Here is a 22,344-nt window from a genome sequence, read left to right on the forward strand (position 1 = left end):
ATGGCACGGGTTATAAGCTAGTTATTATAATACATAAGGATTTTAATCTAAACTATGTTTTTCAAATTTAAAAACTTTAAATATATAAAGCACGTCATAAAAAGTCTTTTATTAATAAAACGAAATTAATTAGAGTTGATAAAAGTTCTTACTATAACTCGTCATACATGTGGACTTGACATTTCACATTCAATTTTCAACAACCTGTTCCAAAATAGTTGACCCCTCATGATATAATGGAAACACTGAATGTCTTCATAGCCTGTTTTCTGTTAATACCCAAATTTTATTATGTAAAGAAGTAGAAATGATTACAAGTAATGAAGTTGATTGTTATTTATTTCGTAGTAGTTTTAAGATGGTATATAATATTATTATTTGATAATTGTTTACAAACTCACTTAAAATATCTGGAAAAATCATCCAGGTTCATCACTCATATGCATCATTGTCCCTCAACCAAAATCCCAACATCCAACTGAGAAATAAGAAATTTTCAGTTGCCCGTGTTTTGAATCACTAGAGTTTGAAACAACAATATTCCTGACATGCAAGTTTTAAAGAGAAGAAAAAGATATGAAGCTTCTAATGTATATATAAGTTCATAAAAGTAATATATTAGCTATTAAGGAAATGATCAAAAGAACTACACTGGGGAAAGCTCCAAAGTAGTTTACATGACTTTTGTGGAAGGTCATCTGGTTACTCTACATCAAGAAATGATTACAATTAGCTGAAGTTGTTATAGCGCTTTTATGTCTCCAAAGCTATTTCCTTAAGTCGATCGACGTTATGTAAATATTTTGTTGAGTTGTATTCTTCTGCATCATTAATCTCTTCTGAGTAGGTTCTTTGAAGTAATCGCTTTTGTTGCACTCTTGGACAGTGGGGGTCATATTTATCACCTCTTAAAATCTCCAGAACCTGCAAGCTTACTCGTCACCTCTTAAACTAATGAAATAAGGCTTCCCTCTCGGGGCATTTTTAAAAATTTAACCAGCCTTATTGATTAAGAAATTTGTAAAACTAAAATCTCCTAACCAGATACTTAACGCTTAAAACATTAAATTTAATAACTTAATTTAAGGACTTGAAAGATAAATAATAATGTTTCTGGAGTTGGTTAAATATAGAAAGAATATACAGCACATTAACACATCTTTTGTAACAGGTCTACCAAACCATTGTAGTACTAAAAAAATCAAATTCACCATCACTTTTTACTCGTTTTTTTTTTACTTTCTCCGTGCTACCTGAACTTTTAAATTGAATAAATGTAACACTAACAACCAATAGGTAAACACAAATCACAGTATAATCAATTTATTACAATAAGAACGGATAACCCACACACATACTAACATGGATATCGTGGATTAAGGTAAGAGTGTAAGACTTATATGCAATTTGCAAACCTTTACTTTAGGGTAAATGCACTTTACACCCGATATTTTCACGACAAACACTTTGAATCCCTTAGCTATCTAGTCCGCTACACTTTGAACCCTTTTTGTTATGTTTGACCGTTAACATCAAAGTTGAAAGTGGTAAGACTATCCATTACAATTCTATCTTCACTATTTGCGATTTGCACACCTTTGATATAGGATAAATGCATCTCACATCCAATAATTTCTTTATCTAAATATTTATATGAAAGTTATTTGTCTAAATAATGATTCTTATATAATTCTATAACACTGAAAAATACAATTTTGAAGTAGATTAAATATTCTTTCTTATAATACAATTTCAAAATTTTATTAATTATATAAAATTTATAATTTTCGATCAAAGTATGGTGACTTTGGTCAATTTGGCTAACAAAAACCAAAACAAGACTAACATTTTAAAATTTGGAGGGAGTATTTATCTGCCAACAAATTTAATAAATGGACAATTATCGTATTTACAAATAATATATTGTTATAAATATATATTATATAGCAAATTACGTTAACATCAACTAATCAAAAAGCAACATCAACATTGGCACTTGAAAATACATATTAGAGGGTGTAGGAGCTTTCTAAAACTTGCCTGACTCATTCGAGGCCGAAGAATTGGATTCTGGTCGATACACACAGAGGCAGTTAAGAGCACGCAATCCATTTCCTCTTGGTTATATAAACTACCAAGAGAAGGATCAACAAGTTCCTCAATTGCACTGCTCTCCAGCAAAGGTTTTGCCTGAATCAGAACTGAAACAGTTAATCAGAAGATATGCCTGTGAACTTTGGTTGAAATATAAATGAACTCTAAACATGTACCCAGAGTACAAGGCTTTTCTGTGAGTCATCAATAGCTCGGCGTCCAGTCACTATCTCCAAAATTAGCACCCCAAAAGAATAAACATCAGTTTTCTCATCCACTATGCCATGCATGAAGTATTCTGGAGCAAAGTAGCTGTCGTTGAGAGAGGATAAATAGGCATATTAATAAAATAACCTACTAAACTATAAGTGTACAAGTTTTGTGTTACAGACCCAAATGTGCCTTCAAATTTTGATACGTTATGATGGCTCCATTGTTTTGGTAGCCATTTTGCAAGCCCGAAATCACAAATCTGTATTCAAAGTAATTAATTTAGTCATGACACTGTCACGTTCCCAATTAGACACTAAGAAACTATTATAAACTTCTCTTGACTTGTCAAAACAAGGAAGCTCGTCGATCTTATAGAAACTTAAAATTCTTGCGTAATTTCTTGTTCTTTATAAATACAACCTTGGAAACCTTGAAAAAGGATTTGCTGATTAGAAAAAAGGCTCAATCCGTACTTAGTAACTAGTGAAGGTAATATCTATAAGCACATAGTTCCATTACACTAAATAGGAAATTACTTAAAATTCAGATTAAAATCTAGACTGCTGGACTCACAGTAAAGAAGTTCTAGCTTCATATAGTTTTTTATAGAAGCGTGCACAAAAATGGACCTTACTTCATACAATGAGGTGACACGTGTATATTTTGTTAGATTACTTCTTAATTGTAAATTTGAGATGGTTACAAGTTCTTCCATACATAGTTGTTGACTTTTTAAGTATGCCAGTTACCTAAAGTTGCTGCTGAGATATCCTAATGTAATCTCATGTATGTGGATGCGGGTATGTATAATGCTTCAATACAACATATTTTGACTTTTGAAATTCTTCTCAGCTAACTAAGTCATCTCATATCTGAAGTGTAAAGAACAAATGAACAACACATAGAAGTGGAAGATTAAAGTATCTTCAATGATTAAAAAAAATTAGGAATTCGTATTTGTTAACATGATAAATTTATTTTACAGTATTATTTGCTCTATTAACGTGATGCACATGTCTATTTATCCATTATAACACCATCTAATTGGCATCGCTTACTGTATTAACTGCTAAACTAGCACTGTTTGCAGTTCTAATGACGCAATATTCCATGTAGGTATAATTATATAGACAGGACCCTAGGGGGGAGGGGGCGCTAAGGATTGTTGCTTACACGTTACTGAACTTAGATTTGATTGAAGTCGAACTGGAAACGAGATAAGAAATTGCAAGTTTAAAAACCTACCTGGGGCTCAAAATTCTCAGTGAGCAGAATATTATCTGCTTTAATATCCCTGTGAATGATTCTCCTTTGACAGTTTTCATGAAGATACAGCAAACCATCAGCTGTCCCTACAATAATTTTGTGCCTAGCACCCCAGTCTAATCTCTCCTTCTTTCCTGGAAAGCAATTAAATACACCACCATGTAATAATTTATAGGTAAAGAGCAAATATGTGTTCATATTATATACACAGCTAATATCTGGTTGAGAGGAGGGGGGGGGGGGGGAAGAATTATAGGGCATACCATGAAGAAGCGATCCTAAACTCCCAAGTGGAGACAACTCAAGTATAAGATATGTCCCCCCTTCAACACCATAACCAACCATTTTTGCTGTATTAGGATGATCAACATGTGCTATAGTGCCAATTTCAGATAGAAAACCTACGATCTGTTCTTCAGATGTTCCTTTGTTGAGCTTTTTAACAGCCACAAGTTGCCCATCAGTCAAAGAACCCTTGAATACTTCAGCATAACCACCCTTTCCAATTAAATTATCTAAAGTAGAACAAAAATTATCAGTTAAGAGAGAGATTAAGACTTGTTAGTGTTATCAGAAATTTTATAAAGCATGTTCAACAACATTCCACAATAATATAATAGCAATCCAGTTTTTGGTTTATTGTTGTATATCCATTTAACTAGTAATAGTGAATGATTATCAATAGTCCATGGCAACTGATCCACTACAGTAAGACCAGGTCACATATACTTGCAGGAGTATAGGGAGATAACTATCTGGACTTCCTTAGTGCAAGGCTCTTGCCAGAGTGTCCTACATCGGAATTTTTTTCTTCTTCCTCTGGAAGTCAAGATACCCTCCACTCTAAAGAGAAAAAACTTAAAATTTGAAATACCTTTTACGTTAGGATCTATTTTTCATGAAAGTACTAACCAGGACTAAAATTACAGGTTGCATTTTGGAGTTCTTGGAGGCTGAAGTTTTTCCAGGGAGAATTAAAATTGCTCAAGTCAAAGGCTACATTTTCACTGGCACTCGAGCTCTTTTTACTTAATTGCTTTGGAGGAATTAAAGGTAACTTCTTAATAGGACTAACTTTCCAAACATTGACGAATTTACGCCAGCGAGTATGCATCTTTGAATTCGATGCACTGGCTTCAGGATTAGATGTGCTATTATCGTCAGATTCTGATCCTTTATTCATGCTACTCATGCAAGCTTCTATGATTCCCCTAGGAGAGGAAACGCCTTCGTTATCTTTTTCCGTCTCATAATATCTCAAATCTGCAATAATCAGATATATTTACACATGATTTCAAGAACACGCACAAAAAACTTTCAAAAATAAAGACTTCCACATTACCTTGTGCAGAAGAAGAAGAAAATTTACGACGTAATTTTTTAAATGTTGCCGCATGAGCACTGACGTCTGAGTTCTTTTTATGTTCCATGTTGCCGTTTTCCACGTTTTCCTAAATAGACAGTCATAATTTGAGATGCATAAGGAAAGAGGATAACTATAGTCGTCACACATTCAAAAGCCAAATAAACTATGCGGAACACAAAGGTAGATGTTGTAACTTATATCCCCTTATATGTTCACCGGAAGAATACAAATGCAGAATATTATTTTTCTCTTATTCTTTATAAGTAACTTTGAAGAAAAATGCAGAAAATTCTTAAAAGTTACTTATAAGTTATAATCTACCTTACCGTATCCAAAAAAAAAAATTATAGTGTCTTAAATCCTGAATTGTGCAAATTAAGTGAGCCGATAAATCAGAGTACCAAAGTCTACGATGTCTCGATAGTTACCTTGTAATATCCCTTGTTAATATTTTATTAGACTTTAGAATTATAGGAAATAGGAAATAAAATATTATGTGATGAATTTTTTTGTTTTTTATGATTAAAATATAATATCCCTATAATTTAATATAGTTATTATATAATAGAGATTGTTAATTTATAATAATATAATAATATTAGAATCTGTTTTAGAATAGAATTAATAATAGTAGCTTAGTAATTTGATTAGAAAGAGAATTAGCAATTTCAGTTAATAATAATAATATTTGTTAATTAGGATGATTTGACTTTAAGTAGAATTAGTGATTAGATTATAATAAGTTTAATATTAATTATTAGAGTCCTATTAGTTGTAGGTTATTTAAAGGCCTGTATATAATCATGAGCCTTTCTCTTTAAAACACGCGTTAAAACCCTAAAAAAAAAGATTTTGAGCCGCCTGTACAGAGGAAACAGAGGAATGACAGAGTGTGACTGCGGGTTGAAGCAGTGAGCAAGGTATTATGCCATGACCATTCATGTACATTACAGAACGATAAAGTCTTATTATTATTTTATTATTGCTAGATCTTTTGTGTTGCTGCACTCCGATATAAGTTTTGACACACCGGTAAGCTACTCATTAATATGAGTAGAAGCATGTTAAACTTGTCCATTAACCAAGATTTAAATAGGTTAAGATTTAATATTTAATTTTCGTGTTACTATTTTGGTATTGTGATATGATTTAGGTTTTGTCCTTTCGTTATGTTCGTTGATTTCGTAGTCTGGTTATTATTTTAAATATGAGATGTAATCATGTTAATAATCTGGGATTGTTATTACTGTCAAACATATATATTTAAATCATTTTTTATATATTAGTTGTATAATAATATATATTAATTAATTAGAACTTACTAAGATATTTAAGTGTTAGCTGTGCTGCAACATTATTTTTGTACATATTCATATTGAGAATATATTTTTATATTTTATTTACGTAACTCTGGAGTGTAACTTTGGAGTTTAGGTAATTTGCATGCATGACATAATTGTCGTCGTGATTTTACTTTATGCATAAATATGAGAGTGCTATCCTATTATTATACAAAGGAATGGACGTGACAGACTATTAAATTCTTTTAAAGTGAGTACTGTGATGTGTCATTTTTCGGTAATTAAAATTAAAATATTATAATGTTTTATATCTAGATCAAGGGCATTAATTTGGCAGACTGTTTCGGATTTGTGTTAGTGCTAGAGTTCGCTATTTTCGAGGTACGAATTTCTTTATTCTTTTCTCCTCATTTGTATTTTAATTACTCGTTATATGTTTTGATCGGGTTAATTATACTTTACGTGTACTTTTGGTACCCATTGTCCTATTCTGTTCGTACTCTCGGTTGTGGGAAATTATTATTATCAACTCATTTATATTTGTTTCGTTTTGTTTCGCATTTATCTGCGACATTGTTTTGTTATGTTCTGTTCAATGAGTTTGGCAATTTTTGTAACCTTTCTGTTGGGCTCTTAAACCTATCTGTGTGGTTAAATCACAGACGAGTTCATGGAGTTTGGAGTGTCTGGTGAACTCGGCACTTACTCGTATCAGTGCTGTGAGTATACGAGCACGTCTCTGGAGTATGAGATTGTGTATAGATCATGATCGCTATTGTGTGTTTTCTTCTCGTGGATTACCGGAGAAGGATTCTCTGTATTGTAGAAATGCTTTGTGCATTCCTTGTGTTTTCTTCTCGTGGATTACCGGAGAAGGATTCTTTGTTTTGTACTCTGCTTTGTGCAAGTACATATTCGTATAAGAGACCCATATTGTCCCCACCTCATCCGTCACTCAGCCTTACTTTTAGTTTCATTGTTAGCTCAATTGTTTTAAATATTATCCTACTAATTCGCTAAATATTGTATACTGTTTCTAAATTACATTATTGGTTTTGCATTGTTTTTATTTTTGAACTCTGTGCTGGTAGACACAATCATTCAGTTGTGTAAAATATTATTTTCTTTTAAAATTATATTCGTACTGGGCGTCTGGCTCACTCAGTTTATTTTCTTTCCGCAGGTAATCAGGGGTTAGCGGGACTTGAGATGAGTGCTACCCAAATTAGTTTGTTAGATTATTTAACAAATTTCAGGACTTGGTTTAGATGAATTTAAACTCTTATTAGTGTCATTTGGAGATTCCGAACTACTTTTAGTCATTGATATTATTATTTTTATTTCTCAGTTTTTGGTTAATATCGTTCATGTTTGATTTCGGTAATTCATTGTTAAATAATAGCCTGAAGAAAATGGGGTGTTACATTTTGGCATCAGAGCTCAGGTTATGATTCTGTAGACTAGCCTTAGGGCATTTGACCTGTGAGTTTGGGTTTTACTTCGTATGGGTAGAAGTAAGATTTTTGATACAACGCTGCGATATTTACTCGATGTTTACTCTATATGTGTTTTCATAATAAATGTTGCAGGATGCCGCCTAGAAGAGATACCTCGAGAGGACAACAAATAGTGATGGATAGGGAGACTTTCTTGGACATGGTTAGGGAAGTTGCGAATCAACAAAGACAGAACCCTGGCGCTAATAATGTGCCAAATCAAGAAGGTCAAACTATGTTCGACCGTTTTATGAAGCAAAGGCCTAACTGTTTCAAGGAAGCCAAACACCCTATGGATGCTGAGGCTTGGATCGATCACATGGAGAAGATATTTCGTGTACTAAATTGTTCTGAGGAAGAGAAAGCTCGCTTTGGTGTTTACCGTCTTGAAGGGGATGCTGGCACATGGTGGAAATCAGTGGTGGCTTCCCATCCGGCTGGATATGAGGACACTCTCACCTGGAATGTGTTTAAGGCGCAATTTGATCAGAGATATTTTCCTGCTAGTGTTCGTGAGGAGTATGCTCGAGAATATCAGAGTATAGCTCAGGGAGAAGACGAGTCAGTAGCCGATTTTCAGGTTCGATTTCAGAGATTGGCTGGTTATGCCCGATCTATTGCTGGGAACGAGCAAGATAAAATTATGAAGTTTAAATGGGCTTTGAAGGATACTGTACGCAACCATATCATTTCTAATCGCTACGCTACTATGGATAGTTTGGTGGACAGTGCTAGGGATCAGGAGCTTCATCAGGTTGACTGTGCCAAACGTCTTGAGGTTCAGAATCAGAAAAGAAAGAGAGGTGATGACACAACCAAGGAAACACAAGATTTTCAGAAAAACGGAGAATCTTCAGATGTATTCACGCAAACTGATCGTAGATACAACACTCGAAATTTTTATCAGGGTAAAGGGAACCAAGAAAAAGGACAAAATGGATCATCTAACAAGTATCAGGGTGAAGAAAAATCTCGTTGTAGGCATTGTGGGAAGACCCATGGCGGAAGTACATGTCATTGGACTACTGGCGCTTGTTTTAGATGTGGAAAACAAGGCCACACTATTCGAGACTGCAAGAAATCGTTTAATCAGCGCGATGATCAAGATGGACAGATGAAAAAGAATGCTATAAATGAATAAGGTATTAATTTTCAAAATATTTTATATACAGATTATGTTATAATTTCATTTGCCTCATATATGAATATTGTTGATCTTATGGATTTGGAATATTTATTTGTAATTCATCATAGATAAGTATGTGTTTAGCTATGTGATATGTTCATTTAATTTCGAGGACGAAATTATATTAAGGGGGGAAGAATGTAATATCCCTTGTTAATATTTTATTAGACTTTAGAATTATAGGAAATAGGAAATAAAATATTATGTGATGAATTTTTTTGTTTTTTATGATTAAAATATAATATCCCTATAATTTAATATAGTTATTATATAATAGAGATTGTTAATTTATAATAATATAATAATATTAGAATCTGTTTTAGAATAGAATTAATAATAGTAGCTTAGTAATTTGATTAGAAAGAGAATTAGCAATTTCAGTTAATAATAATAATATTTGTTAATTAGGATGATTTGACTTTAAGTAGAATTAGTGATTAGATTATAATAAGTTTAATATTAATTATTAGAGTCCTATTAGTTGTAGGTTATTTAAAGGCCTGTATATAATCATGAGCCTTTCTCTTTAAAACACGCGTTAAAACCCTAAAAAAAAAGATTTTGAGCCGCCTGTACAGAGGAAACAGAGGAATGACAGAGTGTGACTGCGGGTTGAAGCAGTGAGCAAGGTATTATGCCATGACCATTCATGTACATTACAGAACGATAAAGTCTTATTATTATTTTATTATTGCTAGATCTTTTGTGTTGCTGCACTCCGATATAAGTTTTGACACACCGGTAAGCTACTCATTAATATGAGTAGAAGCATGTTAAACTTGTCCATTAACCAAGATTTAAATAGGTTAAGATTTAATATTTAATTTTCGTGTTACTATTTTGGTATTGTGATATGATTTAGGTTTTGTCCTTTCGTTATGTTCGTTGATTTCGTAGTCTGGTTATTATTTTAAATATGAGATGTAATCATGTTAATAATCTGGGATTGTTATTACTGTCAAACATATATATTTAAATCATTTTTTATATATTAGTTGTATAATAATATATATTAATTAATTAGAACTTACTAAGATATTTAAGTGTTAGCTGTGCTGCAACATTATTTTTGTACATATTCATATTGAGAATATATTTTTATATTTTATTTACGTAACTCTGGAGTGTAACTTTGGAGTTTAGGTAATTTGCATGCATGACATAATTGTCGTCGTGATTTTACTTTATGCATAAATATGAGAGTGCTATCCTATTATTATACAAAGGAATGGACGTGACAGACTATTAAATTCTTTTAAAGTGAGTACTGTGATGTGTCATTTTTCGGTAATTAAAATTAAAATATTATAATGTTTTATATCTAGATCAAGGGCATTAATTTGGCAGACTGTTTCGGATTTGTGTTAGTGCTAGAGTTCGCTATTTTCGAGGTACGAATTTCTTTATTCTTTTCTCCTCATTTGTATTTTAATTACTCGTTATATGTTTTGATCGGGTTAATTATACTTTACGTGTACTTTTGGTACCCATTGTCCTATTCTGTTCGTACTCTCGGTTGTGGGAAATTATTATTATCAACTCATTTATATTTGTTTCGTTTTGTTTCGCATTTATCTGCGACATTGTTTTGTTATGTTCTGTTCAATGAGTTTGGCAATTTTTGTAACCTTTCTGTTGGGCTCTTAAACCTATCTGTGTGGTTAAATCACAGACGAGTTCATGGAGTTTGGAGTGTCTGGTGAACTCGGCACTTACTCGTATCAGTGCTGTGAGTATACGAGCACGTCTCTGGAGTATGAGATTGTGTATAGATCATGATCGCTATTGTGTGTTTTCTTCTCGTGGATTACCGGAGAAGGATTCTCTGTATTGTAGAAATGCTTTGTGCATTCCTTGTGTTTTCTTCTCGTGGATTACCGGAGAAGGATTCTTTGTTTTGTACTCTGCTTTGTGCAAGTACATATTCGTATAAGAGACCCATATTGTCCCCACCTCATCCGTCACTCAGCCTTACTTTTAGTTTCATTGTTAGCTCAATTGTTTTAAATATTATCCTACTAATTCGCTAAATATTGTATACTGTTTCTAAATTACATTATTGGTTTTGCATTGTTTTTATTTTTGAACTCTGTGCTGGTAGACACAATCATTCAGTTGTGTAAAATATTATTTTCTTTTAAAATTATATTCGTACTGGGCGTCTGGCTCACTCAGTTTATTTTCTTTCCGCAGGTAATCAGGGGTTAGCGGGACTTGAGATGAGTGCTACCCAAATTAGTTTGTTAGATTATTTAACAAATTTCAGGACTTGGTTTAGATGAATTTAAACTCTTATTAGTGTCATTTGGAGATTCCGAACTACTTTTAGTCATTGATATTATTATTTTTATTTCTCAGTTTTTGGTTAATATCGTTCATGTTTGATTTCGGTAATTCATTGTTAAATAATAGCCTGAAGAAAATGGGGTGTTACATACCTACTTCACAAACAGCAGAGTTGATGCGCAGAGGAAGAGGATACCTCTAATGTCCCGCAGAGATGAAAAATGAGGGCTATTAAATTGTATACTACATCTATAGGTAACCTCTACTGCACCAACAAGCATTTACATAATATGCAATTAGCCATCAGCTAACACCAATTAGGAATAAGCAAATTCAAATTCAATTGAAAAACAGTCCCGAAGAAAAATAGAAAACTGAAATGCATGTTGCATTATTAATATGAATGTATTACACGCGTTTTGCTGATAAAAAGAAGCACAAAAATGAGGAGAAAATGCGTAGAGACATACCACGGGAGAGGAATTTCGAGGCAGATACCATGAAAACAGAGGAAGCAAATACAGAGGAGAATAAGTGCTGGCCTCCGACTTGTTCGCTTAACCCTTCGCGTCTCGCGCCACTATTAGATAAATTTCTTAAGCATGTCGAACCATGTCAAAGGTCAAGACGGTCGGTGTGGAACAGTCCCGTTCGAAAATTCGGAATTAATTCCGTAACTCGTCGAACTGATTAAATATCCGATTATTCAACTAATCATTCGATTAATTTTCGATCAAATTAATTAATCTCCGATTAATTTTTATTCTATGACTTCACCGATTAGTTCTGATTCCCGTTTTCTACACCAGTGTAAGTGTGTTTAATAAAAAAGTCTGATTAAATTTTAAAAATTTATTGATATAAAAAACTAAATCCACTTATATAAAATTTTTCAGAGTTTATATTGTATTTGTTATCTTAATTACTTTTTTAATAATCAATAACGGTTACTTTTCATACTTTTATGGCCTGATTTTTGGCACTATCAAATATTAAATAAATTAAAATAGGAGTAGATATTAGATTATATTAATAAACCAGAGGGTTTGATCAAAGATAAATTGCAAGGTCACATATCTCTGGTCTCTTGATCGACAATGATGTCCGCTGAAACAAGTCATTAGATTTATCAAGACAGGATAAAGTGAAACTAGGATTTGGGTGGAATTAGTCTTTGATTCGAGTTTCACTAGAATTGAGAATTGAAAGGGGAGACTGATATTCCCATTTCTGAAACGATAACCTAATTTCCGAGCACAGAAGACTCCCAGTCTGTCCCTAATTTTCCGAGCACCAAGACTGCCAGTCGTCGAGAGCCGGCAGTCGGGGATCTTCTGGAATGTAACACATCAGAACATTATTGAGCTTAGTATGAACTCACACTGCAAGCCAAACACTGAAAGATTTGCGTCGAGCATTTCTGTACAATATAAAACCACAAGTTAGAGATTTTCTACTAAGCTGCAGAAAACTAAACCCAGATGACTCGGGGTTTGGATTGTTGAGCAGAATATTTACAAAGACAAACCATAAGATAGGAGTTTACAAAGTTTGGACATAGTTTAACACTACAGATAAACCAAACGTTACAAGGTTTTCGATCAGGAACATAGGGTTCTACAAAGCTACCATGAGTTGTGTCCCTCTTTCATCACAATTCCTTCCAGAATTCCATCAGTTCCAAAATTTCCAGAAAACTGCTGAGAATCAACGGGACCAGGGAGCTTGAAAAAGATAGAGAAGTTTCCTGGCGGACAGAGATTCTGAGACTGCATTTCAAATGTCTGAGAAAACATGGAAACAGTTTTCTCCCCAGTGACCGTCACACCCCTGATTAATACTTTACCATCATCTTCAATTTCACAGATGAATTCTCCTAAAATTGGAAATTTGAATTCAATTTGATTCTCGTTATGGAAAAGAACAAGCAATACAGAATGGAAACGCACAAAAAAAAACATAATTTTATATCTACAAAGGAAATAGACCATCTAATAAAAAAAATTAAAATAATGAATTTGACAACAAAAGCAGAGTGTAGACTGATAAGTTCCATGTAAAATTAATCGATTTATTAAAAAAATAAACGATTTAATATGTAACACATCACAAAATAGCAAGCAACAAGAGAATAAAAAATTATAACACAACTTACTTTCATCCCTTTTGACTCCAGGAAGAGATACTCTGAACAGGTAGGAGTCCTCACATTCTCCAATATCTATGAGCCCTAAAGCTGGTCCAATTCTCCCCCTTGCTGCACTGCCAGTTATTGCGGTCCCCTTATTTGTGGCAGCTGTCATGTTACTCAACTCTTCCCTCGTTGGGTGCGAGGGAAGAAATATCATTCCTGGACCAAAGTTCTCCTCAGAACTGCTGTCCACATTACCGAATAACGAAGGTGTGCCATTACATTCGGAACTGGAGATGGTTGGTTTATCGCCATCGACAGGTGGGCTACTGTGTTGATCTATAATATCCACAAATTTCACATCGTGTTGATTAGTTTCTTTGGGCATAGTCAATTCATTTGGATTTTTAGTTTTCCGAGGAGCACCAGATGATCTAGTTTGAGGTAACTCTCCGTTGCAGTCGACCTCCAGCATTCCCATATTATATTGAATTTTACCATCCACAAAAGCATGAGACCTCGCACTATCCCTATCCAGATGAAAATCTTTCAGCCCAGTTAGTCTCTTAAACCTTTCAATATCTCGTGGCTCCATGCAAGAGGTTTCTGGTTTGTTAATAAACACAATATTCCCAATAATTTTATATTTATCTTTAAGCCACGACTGAGGATGCAAGTGGGGAGGAAAGAGATCCTTAAACTGTAAGTAATTAACTGCAGGATCTCGTGGAGTTGGAAGAGTCCCGTTCAAAAACTGATGCAACCAAGGTAATTTCATCACAACATTCGGATCAGCCTTTCTAAGCACATAGTAGTATATTCTCTCAACTTCAACAACCTTAATGTGGGAACCAGCAAGCTGGTCAAGACTATACGGAACAAGACCCTCGACACGTCTTTGCAAGACGGACTTGTGAGGCGTGTCGTGTTTAAGATCAGGCGCAAAGTACGTCCCCATAATGAAGTACAAGAGGAAATACTGATCATCAGTTGGCACTACTCTTACATTGATCCTGGATCCACTTGCATTCTCTTCCTTATCGGATTCGAAAGCAATTAAAGCCTCTGTACCCTGAACCGTAGACTTCATATTTCCGATTTCCCAAACGACTTAAAAATAACGCACTGTCAGAAGATGACAAAGTACAAAATCAACTACACATCCACATTATTCGCAATTACTAGTAAAATGTTAGTTTGTTATAAAATTTAGTTGATCCAAACCCTAGCCCTAACCCTAATTAGCTTAGGTGCATTGCATTTGTTTAGTAATTGAGCAGCCACAAGTAAGCGGAAATGAAATAAAAGAAAGGAAGAATAAAGAAGGAGAAAGAGAAGTACCAGTTGCCGGAATTCAATTGCCGTAATGACGCCTGAGCTTCTAATTGTTGGGTCTATAGGCCTACGTGTGCTTCAGATACGAGTCGGTGGTTTTTAGTCGATACAAATACAGTGCCCCCGATACCCAATACAACTTTAACAAACCTTAGATAATTATCAAAGGTTGGATTATACTCGCTCTGTTCGGATATATTAGTCTCGTGGCTTTTTTGCACACACGTTTGAGAGATTTGACCATACATCTAAAATTATTATTTTTAAAAAATTATTTTTTGAATAAAAGTATTAGTGATATATTTTCATTCACAAAAGAAAAAATTTAAAAATAATAATTTTAAGTGTGCGGTCAAACCTCTTAAAATGCGTGAAAAAAATCAAACGATTATTATATCCAAACAGAGGGAGTATGAAGGTTTTATTGTTAAAATCCGTGTTGGACCGGAATAAATAATAATACTTTGAATTGAAAAACTTAAATTTCAAAAAAAAATCTTTTAAGTAATTTTTATTACAAAATTGATGTGTCCAGTTAAAAATATAATATATAATGTAACTGTTATTTAAGAAATATTTTTACGCAAAACAGCTATCTACTCTACAAAACCAAGAAGAAAATTCTTGACTACTTACAGACCGACTTTATGTTCTTATCAAAATTTAGATTTAATATTTTGTTATAAAAAATGCACAAAAATAAATAATTACATAACAAATTTGGGATCATATATTAATACAAAATTCATGTTTCTAACGAGTTATTCTTGTTCGATTTTTATAAAATATAGAACAATAGTCTAGCCAATTTGAATTTGAGTTTTAGATTATTCTTTACAACTCTGATGAGCAATAATGAGTTATTCAGAGTTAATTTAAAAATACTGAACAATAATTTAGTCATAGTCATGTTGGAATTTAAATTTTAAATTACTCTTTTTAGTCTAATTGAGCTTTAATTAATTTTTTATTATTTATAAATCATAAAGATATTATTATATGAATATTAAATATTTGAATAATCTGATTTTCTAATCTGAAAATTATGCTTTCAATGAACTCGGATTAAAGTACGATAATATTCAAACTGCACTCAAGTTTGTATTGAAGATACAAGATTTTTGTCACTTTATTAGCAAGTCGAAAGCAAGTCTTTGAACTGAAATGCTATGTGTTATAAAATCAAACACATTTTTATGTGTTTTCTCTTTTTGATAAAGAAAAAACTTTTTAACACTGTGATTTAGTTGTTAACATGTGCTACAAGTAAAAACACATTCAAAATATGTGTTTGTAGTCAAAAATAATAATATAAAAAAAAAAATTACACACACAAACAATTGTGTTTGAAGTGTTATACATTGTTCAGATGTGTTTTGCAGGTGCAAATTGCAATAAGGTGCCATTAATATCTCTGAAAAAACCATTTTGGTCACTTGCCCAGTATTTTTGAGCAAATTTGGTCATTTTGCCCATTGATTACTTCCTGCTTCCCCTGTACCTTCATTGTATACTGTCAACAAGATCTATCAATAATAACAGATATTAATGCACACTGATGTATAATCGCCAATCAAGTTAAGCCACCTTCAACATTTGACAAAGATCAAGTTAAAAAATTTGCAATACTGGAGGTTGGCGAAGACATGAACCCGAGCAGAACAGGCACCGACATCACAAGAACTCGGGAAGCCGTATCAGGTAGCTTTTTACTTATTCTAAGCCATTTTGAATGGGTAAAATTGTTTGTCTGAGACTCTGGTCTGCACCTTCTGGCAAGTCATGAGACAATCTAAACCAGAAAATAGGTCAGGCACTGAAATGGATGGGGCTGATCTAATCACGATGTTAGGGATCTTACTTGAGTGAAAGGCATCCCAGCAAATATCTACACAGAACTTTAAGAGAAGAAGAATGTAAATGGGGGCTGACAAAATCCTGGAGATGATTAGGGAGAAAGAAAAAAAATGCTTAAAAAACAATATAATCAGACAAGATGTGTCCGGCTTCAGGCATATATTTGCTCGATATACCAATTTTTCTACTCTACACGTAATACTGATCCAAAAGCTGGGGGATATACTTTCGCAACTGAAACGACATTGACAAGGGTGTTGGCCCTTTTTAGGATAGCTAAGGCTAAAATGCCTATATAGCACATCTGGAAAATTAGCTCATTTTAGCACGGGCACAATGCATTTAAAAAACGTGCTACACATGAAATTTAAAAAAACATTTTTATGTGCTTTTTATTGTTTTTCCAAAAGCTTAACACAAGTGTTTTAGTTGCCATGAAATTAATGCATTCAAAATAAATGATTGTAGTAAACAAAACAAACCATAAGAATTGTGTTTCAAGTATAACACATTGTTTGGATTCGTTTTGCAGGTGCTAGAATGTGCCAATACCTCCGGAGGTGCCATTGTGGCCACTTCCCAGTATTTTTGTTATGATTGGTCATATTCTCCATTGATGACATACTACTTTCCAGTACCCTCATTTTGCAAACTTCAACAAGATCTAATCAATAACAATCACATATAAATGCACGCTAATGTATAGCATATATAATAGTATAATACTATCTACACACTTAATAGATAAAAAAAGGTGCACGAAATACTGCATATCATCATCAAAATTCACAGCTTCATCCAGGCATTCATATTATCTTATAACTAAGTAGCTTACTATTGAGAGCCAATTAATTAAGAATAAAGTGCAAAAGTACTATTTAGAACATTTTAAAACATCCTTGCCATCAGGGCACAATCTCCATGACAATGGCATACACAGAAACATCATGAACTTGGAAAGAGGAGGTCCCAGGTTTTTTTTCCGGGGGAAGGGGGGGTGTAGGGGAGGGGTGGTACTAGAAGTACATTTGCAAGTTCCCATACAAACTGGTATTAATAAAAAACAAACAAGAAAGAAATACAATGTTGTAATGCTACATACTTGCATCACTGGAGAATTTTGCATATATCTTCATATTCAACAGCTGGCAGAACCCTTCCATCATATATTCCTTTCTCAATCTGCAGCTTAGCACAAAATTTATCTGTATCAATGGCTAATAACTTGGCATTTGATCCACGATAAGCACCATTAACAATTTTCACCAGGCCACCAATTTGGGGGATAACTGTCTCAAGCTCCTCTTGGTCCACTCTAAGGACATGCTTAGTGTCAATCATTTCAATTTCTCCAACATACTTATCAATCACTTTACGAACAACACCTTTTTGCTTGTAATAACCCTTCTCCGCCAAAGGCTTGCTCATAACCTTAACAACAATTCCCTCCCACAACCAGTAATCCTTCCTATTAGTACGCTCTTTGGCCTTCTCTTGCTCCCTCATCAACTCATCCAAAGCCGATTTTCCACCAGCTTTCTCATTACCATCTTTCTTTGCTCTCTCTTTCTTACTCCCCCCATTTTCAGCAGCATCATCAAACACCAATCTCGAACTCTCACCCCTCTCTTTCACCACATTCTTATTCCCCGTCCCGAGCTTAATCTTAATTTTGCTATCATCATTCTCATCTCTCTTAAACAACTTATCCTCAACCTCGACCTCAACCTCATTCACCGGAACCGTCTGTTCAGCCCGCTCAATCTGCCTCTTAATAGCCCTCTCCTGCTTCTCCTCATCCACCAAATCAGCCCTCACCCTCTTATTCTTCATCTTCTCCTTAAAAAGCGTCTCTGAATCCCGATCAATATACGTAATAAACCACCCCTTGGGCGTCTCCTCGACCTTACACTTCCCCGTCCGCCCCAAATACTTAACAAAATCAGTCAAAGTAGCCCACTGAGTAGAATTCATATGAACATGGTGCCTATCCGCAATATACTCATTATAAACAACCGTAGCCGCAATCCGACTAAACCTATGACTCCTCTTCATATGCTCGAGAAAAGTAGCCTCAAACTCCTCCGTATAGCCATCGACGACACGGTTAGGGTTCTGGCCAAAAACTTGCATCTGGCGTTGATGCCCCTCACTCATACAATGACACTTGAAACCATTCTCATCACGACATTGTTTCTGACACATCTGACAATACCATCTCAGTTTCTGTAGCCCTTTGGCTTTGATTCTGTTAGCTATTGCCTTTGGGGTAAGAAAATCGTTCTTTCCCATTCTCAATCACAATTCAATTCGATTCGATTCGGATGATAACAACAACTATATCAATTAATCAATCAAGTAAAACAACCCTAGAAGAGCGATTGAGATACAAATTATAACTTACTCGATTCCTCGACCTTCCGATGAGTCGCCGCTCGATGCCAATTCAGCCTCGTACCTCAGTGACGCAAACCTCAATTGCTCCGTGTGTTTTAAAACAAATATAAAACATAATTTCATAGTTTTTTTAAAATTTTTCTTTCTTATTAGAATTTTGATAACAAATATTTATTCAGAAACAAAAAATTAAAATAATTTATCAAACTATATTTTATTAGAATGCGTGTCGAGCTCCGTTTCCAAATGTAACCAATTGAGAAGGACGAAGGGAGTATTTATTAACAAAAAATATACTAAAAATGTATTGAAAAAGATTAATGTTATAATTTAAAAGAAAATATAAAAATAAAGATTATAGTTTGTGCAGTTAAAATACATAAAATTTATAGCAAAAATCAAATAATTAATATTTCAAAATGGAGTAAATATATTAAGTATGACGACATGAAAGTAATCAAAATGAGGTGGACGAAGGGAGTATTAATTAACAAAAAATAAAATAAAAATATATTAAAAAAGATTAATATTATAATTTAAAATAAAATATAAAAATAAAGATTATAGTTTGTGCAGTTAAAATACAAAAATTTATATAAAAAACAAAGTAATTATTATTTCAAAATAGAGTAAATATATTAAGTATGACGACATGAAAGTAATCGAAATTTTTTATGAATATTAACAGGGGTGTATTGGATTGAGAGTTTAAAGTATTTTCTTCATTCATGAAATCTGAGGGTATTCGATTGAGATTGTTTGAAATCCATTAAAATCTTGAGGTATTCAATTAGGATTTTAAATTATGCTACAAAAATCGGTGGTATTCAATTGTGATTGTTTAAAATCCATTAAAATCTCATTGTATTCAATTAGGATTATTTAAAATCCATTAAAATATGATGGCATTCAAATGTTGATGGGTTTTTTTGGATTTCATAAATGATGCATTTTGTGGCATTCTTTAGTGTATTTTAAGTTTTTGGAATCCCACCAAAAAATTCATGAGATTTTAAAACATTGTGCTTAAATTCTATCAACTCTGCGACATTTTATCAGGAATCCGCACAAAATCAAAATCACATACAATCCATTAAAATCCGTAAATTAAAAACAATTCATTAAAATCCCAATCGAATACACCCCCTAAGTTGATTAGGTTTTGAGTAAACTTATTTTGAATCAAGAACAACATAAGCGGGTGGAGTTCAATCATATGGCTTGTTTGGAAATCAGATGTTTGGGATAAGATTAGAGATTCGGGATGCTTTAGTGTTTTGACCATTTCAATCCGTTAATATTAATATTTGATAGTCATCAGATTGAAATAGAGGTTTGGGTCAAAAAATTTGATAATCATTCAAATCATTATTCTATTTATGATTTATATTACAGAACATAATGTTTTGTGATTTATAAAAATAATTGTTCTGGCTTTTGATTATAACGATCTCTTATGAACTTGTTGAGAATGATGGTTGACAATTATTTTGATCTAGTTCATGGCCTATTACAAGTAGAATAGGAAGAAAGGGGTTGACTGAAACTTTTACTTTTCTCGACGTAAGGATTAGTTTGATAGTGATCGAGTGACATTGCTTCTTCGACCTGAACTAAAAAATTTCCGAAGTATGATGCAAAACGATTCGTGTTTGATCCTTAATCAGAAATTTCTCTATAAAAAAATGAAACAAAATTTGAAGATGGAGAAGATGATTGTGTTGTAGAAAATAACCTGCATGTTGTTGGATGTTTACCAACATTGTAGAATAAAAAAAATTAATATTAAAATGACTAGATTAAATTTTATCTAATTTTGAAGTTCAATACTCCAATATTTTGAAGGACTCTCGTAGATATTAGACCACTGAATATATATATTGTTTCTGAGAATCCAAATACGACTGTGATCTTCCCCGTTTTTGTAATTTTTTTATTAAAAGTATTTAATTTTAGGAGTTGTCCCACATCAATTGTTGGAGGGGCAGAAAGCTAGAATAACCATCCATAATAACTCCAAATGTATAATCATATAAGACCTTTTGGGAAGCGTAAAAAAGAAGTCGTATGGGCTAGGCCTAAAACAAACAATATCATAGACGAACCTACATTCAAGACACTAGGGGCATGGGCCCTAGTCAAATTGCCCAACAGTGTTGTAGTTTAAATAGCTTATACAGTTGCCCCATTAGTTAGATTAACGCGTGATCTAGTCCGGCCAACAAATAATTTACAAGAATAATAAGTTCATCGTCTAATATACTAATCCACTAATGATGAAGAAGACAAACAAAGTTACAGACGTGAAAACCGAAAACCGAAAATAGGCGAGTGAAAAAGCATGCCATGAAAATTCTGTTTTCTATTTATAATATTACGCCATCTTTCTCAAATTAGAATTAGTTGACTTTGAACACGTAATTTAAAATGCGTTGACTGTCTAGTTCAAAAATTTATTTATTTTGATTTTGCTTTTGTAAACGAAAATTTCATATTTTAGTTTTTATTTACAAAAATAAAAGTTTGAAAATAAGTTATCACCTACGCGGTCAATGGATCTTAAAATGTGTATCCAAAGTCAACGAACTCATCTAATTTGGGATGAAAAAGTGCGCCTAGGAGATCAAACACCAGGAGGCAATATTTGGTAGGTGTCGAGTCTGATATGTGATTTTTGTGTATGAGCACATCTCAAAAGTATGGTATTGCAGAATTTGTTATTACTGCTTATATTCTAACTTTCTGTCTTTTCTATAATCAATGTGGGACAAATTCTTATAATTAATAGGAAAAATTGATTTTTTTTATCGCTCAACTATTTAATTTTTCTTTTTAATAAGCATCACTCAACTATTACCTTTCTTGGAAACGTGCTACCAAACAATTATTTTTTTTAATATTATCACCCATGTTATGGACATTTGTGATTTTAGTCTTGCCGTTAAATTTATTATGAAAAGTAATTTTTTTTTGTCACTCATCTATTTATATTTTTAGCAACCTACCATTGAATTACATAATAATTTTTTTAAGTCACTACTTCTACATTAGTATTTGATTATAAGCATTTCATGAATTTTAATTATTGTTGTTAAAATCAGTTGCCAGTGTGAAATACTTACATGATGTATCTTTACACATTAATTTTGAAACTTCAACACTCTAGTTTAGCCTTTACCTAATGGAGCTACTCAATCTTTAACTATTGAATAATTTTGGTGTTCTACATTAATATCTTAAATCACACCCCAAAATAAATATACATTACTTCTCCCAATAAGTTCAAATAGACTTTAGTTTGAGAATTGATTAAAGAAGAAATATCACATATTATATTAGAGTTATCTGAAACCGCAACCTATTTTCTTCCTCAGATCATAATAGTTCAGATATATATGTCTATTACCGAGCTTATA

At 33.1% G+C, this 22,344-nt stretch overlaps 4 protein-coding genes across 11 annotated transcripts; 1 reads left to right on the forward strand and 3 right to left on the reverse strand.

Moving 5' to 3' along the window:
* Positions 1-583: 583 nt before the first annotated feature.
* Positions 584-11,890, reverse strand: LOC108197033 (receptor-like cytosolic serine/threonine-protein kinase RBK2). The gene is made up of 9 exons (XM_017364511.2): positions 11,679-11,890; positions 4,916-5,024; positions 4,486-4,836; positions 3,837-4,088; positions 3,553-3,707; positions 2,487-2,566; positions 2,271-2,406; positions 2,041-2,190; positions 584-924 (listed from the first exon to the last, which is right to left on the reverse strand). Exons 2-9 carry the CDS (start codon positions 5,001-5,003, stop codon positions 754-756), a joined length of 1,383 nt encoding a protein of 460 aa, XP_017220000.1. The 5' UTR covers positions 5,004-5,024; positions 11,679-11,890; the 3' UTR covers positions 584-753.
* Positions 5,784-8,877, forward strand: LOC135149882 (uncharacterized). The gene is made up of 2 exons (XM_064085728.1): positions 5,784-6,621; positions 7,830-8,877. Exon 2 carries the CDS (start codon positions 7,831-7,833, stop codon positions 8,875-8,877), a length of 1,047 nt encoding a protein of 348 aa, XP_063941798.1. The 5' UTR covers positions 5,784-6,621; position 7,830.
* A 783-nt stretch (positions 11,891-12,673) lies between the features above and the next one.
* LOC108209415 (increased DNA methylation 2) lies at positions 12,674-14,820 on the reverse strand. Of its 2 annotated transcripts, none has more exons than XM_017380311.2 (3): positions 14,681-14,820; positions 13,364-14,464; positions 12,674-13,084 (listed from the first exon to the last, which is right to left on the reverse strand). In XM_017380311.2, the coding sequence occupies exons 2-3, from the start codon at positions 14,427-14,429 to the stop codon at positions 12,834-12,836; spliced, it is 1,317 nt and encodes a 438-aa protein (XP_017235800.1). In that variant the 5' UTR covers positions 14,430-14,464; positions 14,681-14,820; the 3' UTR covers positions 12,674-12,833. The 2 variants fall into 2 exon arrangements, with proteins under 2 accessions (XP_017235800.1, XP_017235809.1); XM_017380320.2 differs by having other exon boundaries at positions 13,364-14,449; positions 14,681-14,798.
* Positions 14,821-15,960: 1,140 nt separating this feature from the next.
* LOC108205465 (KIN17-like protein) lies at positions 15,961-19,016 on the reverse strand. Of its 7 annotated transcripts, none has more exons than XR_010284107.1 (3): positions 17,634-19,016; positions 16,536-16,612; positions 15,961-16,466 (listed from the first exon to the last, which is right to left on the reverse strand). XR_010284107.1 is itself a non-coding variant. In XM_064078910.1 (3 exons), the coding sequence occupies exon 1, from the start codon at positions 18,821-18,823 to the stop codon at positions 17,639-17,641; it is 1,185 nt and encodes a 394-aa protein (XP_063934980.1). In that variant the 5' UTR covers positions 18,824-19,016; the 3' UTR covers positions 15,961-16,466; positions 16,536-16,562; positions 17,634-17,638. The 7 variants fall into 7 exon arrangements, 6 of the variants coding, with proteins under 6 accessions (XP_063934980.1, XP_017230923.1, XP_017230921.1 ...); XM_064078910.1 differs by having other exon boundaries at positions 16,536-16,562; XM_017375434.2 differs by having other exon boundaries at positions 16,536-16,572.
* Between the last annotated feature and the right edge of the window lie 3,328 nt (positions 19,017-22,344).

This window comes from Daucus carota, chromosome 1, assembly GCF_001625215.2.
Source record: "Daucus carota subsp. sativus chromosome 1, DH1 v3.0, whole genome shotgun sequence".
Taxonomy (NCBI): Eukaryota; Viridiplantae; Streptophyta; class Magnoliopsida; order Apiales; family Apiaceae; genus Daucus; species Daucus carota.

Excerpts from the sequence above, each read along its gene's own strand:
- LOC108205465 (XM_064078910.1), bottom strand. The coding sequence starts at position 18,823 with ATGGGAAAGAACGATTTTCTTACCCCAAAGGCAATAGCTAACAGAATC.
- LOC135149882 (XM_064085728.1), top strand. The coding sequence starts at position 7,831 with ATGCCGCCTAGAAGAGATACCTCGAGAGGACAACAAATAGTGATGGAT.
- LOC108197033 (XM_017364511.2), bottom strand. The coding sequence starts at position 5,003 with ATGGAACATAAAAAGAACTCAGACGTCAGTGCTCATGCGGCAACATTT. Across the intron at positions 3,708-3,836 it reads TTTAGGATCGCTTCTTCATG|GAAAGAAGGAGAGATTAGAC; the intron begins GTATGCCCTATA and ends ATTGCTTTCCAG. Across the intron at positions 925-2,040 it reads TTCGGCCTCGAATGAGTCAG|GTTCTGGAGATTTTAAGAGG; the intron begins GCAAGTTTTAGA and ends GTAAGCTTGCAG.
- LOC108209415 (XM_017380311.2), bottom strand. The coding sequence starts at position 14,429 with ATGAAGTCTACGGTTCAGGGTACAGAGGCTTTAATTGCTTTCGAATCC. Across the intron at positions 13,085-13,363 it reads TGGAGTCAAAAGGGATGAAA|GAGAATTCATCTGTGAAATT; the intron begins GTAAGTTGTGTT and ends TTCCAATTTTAG.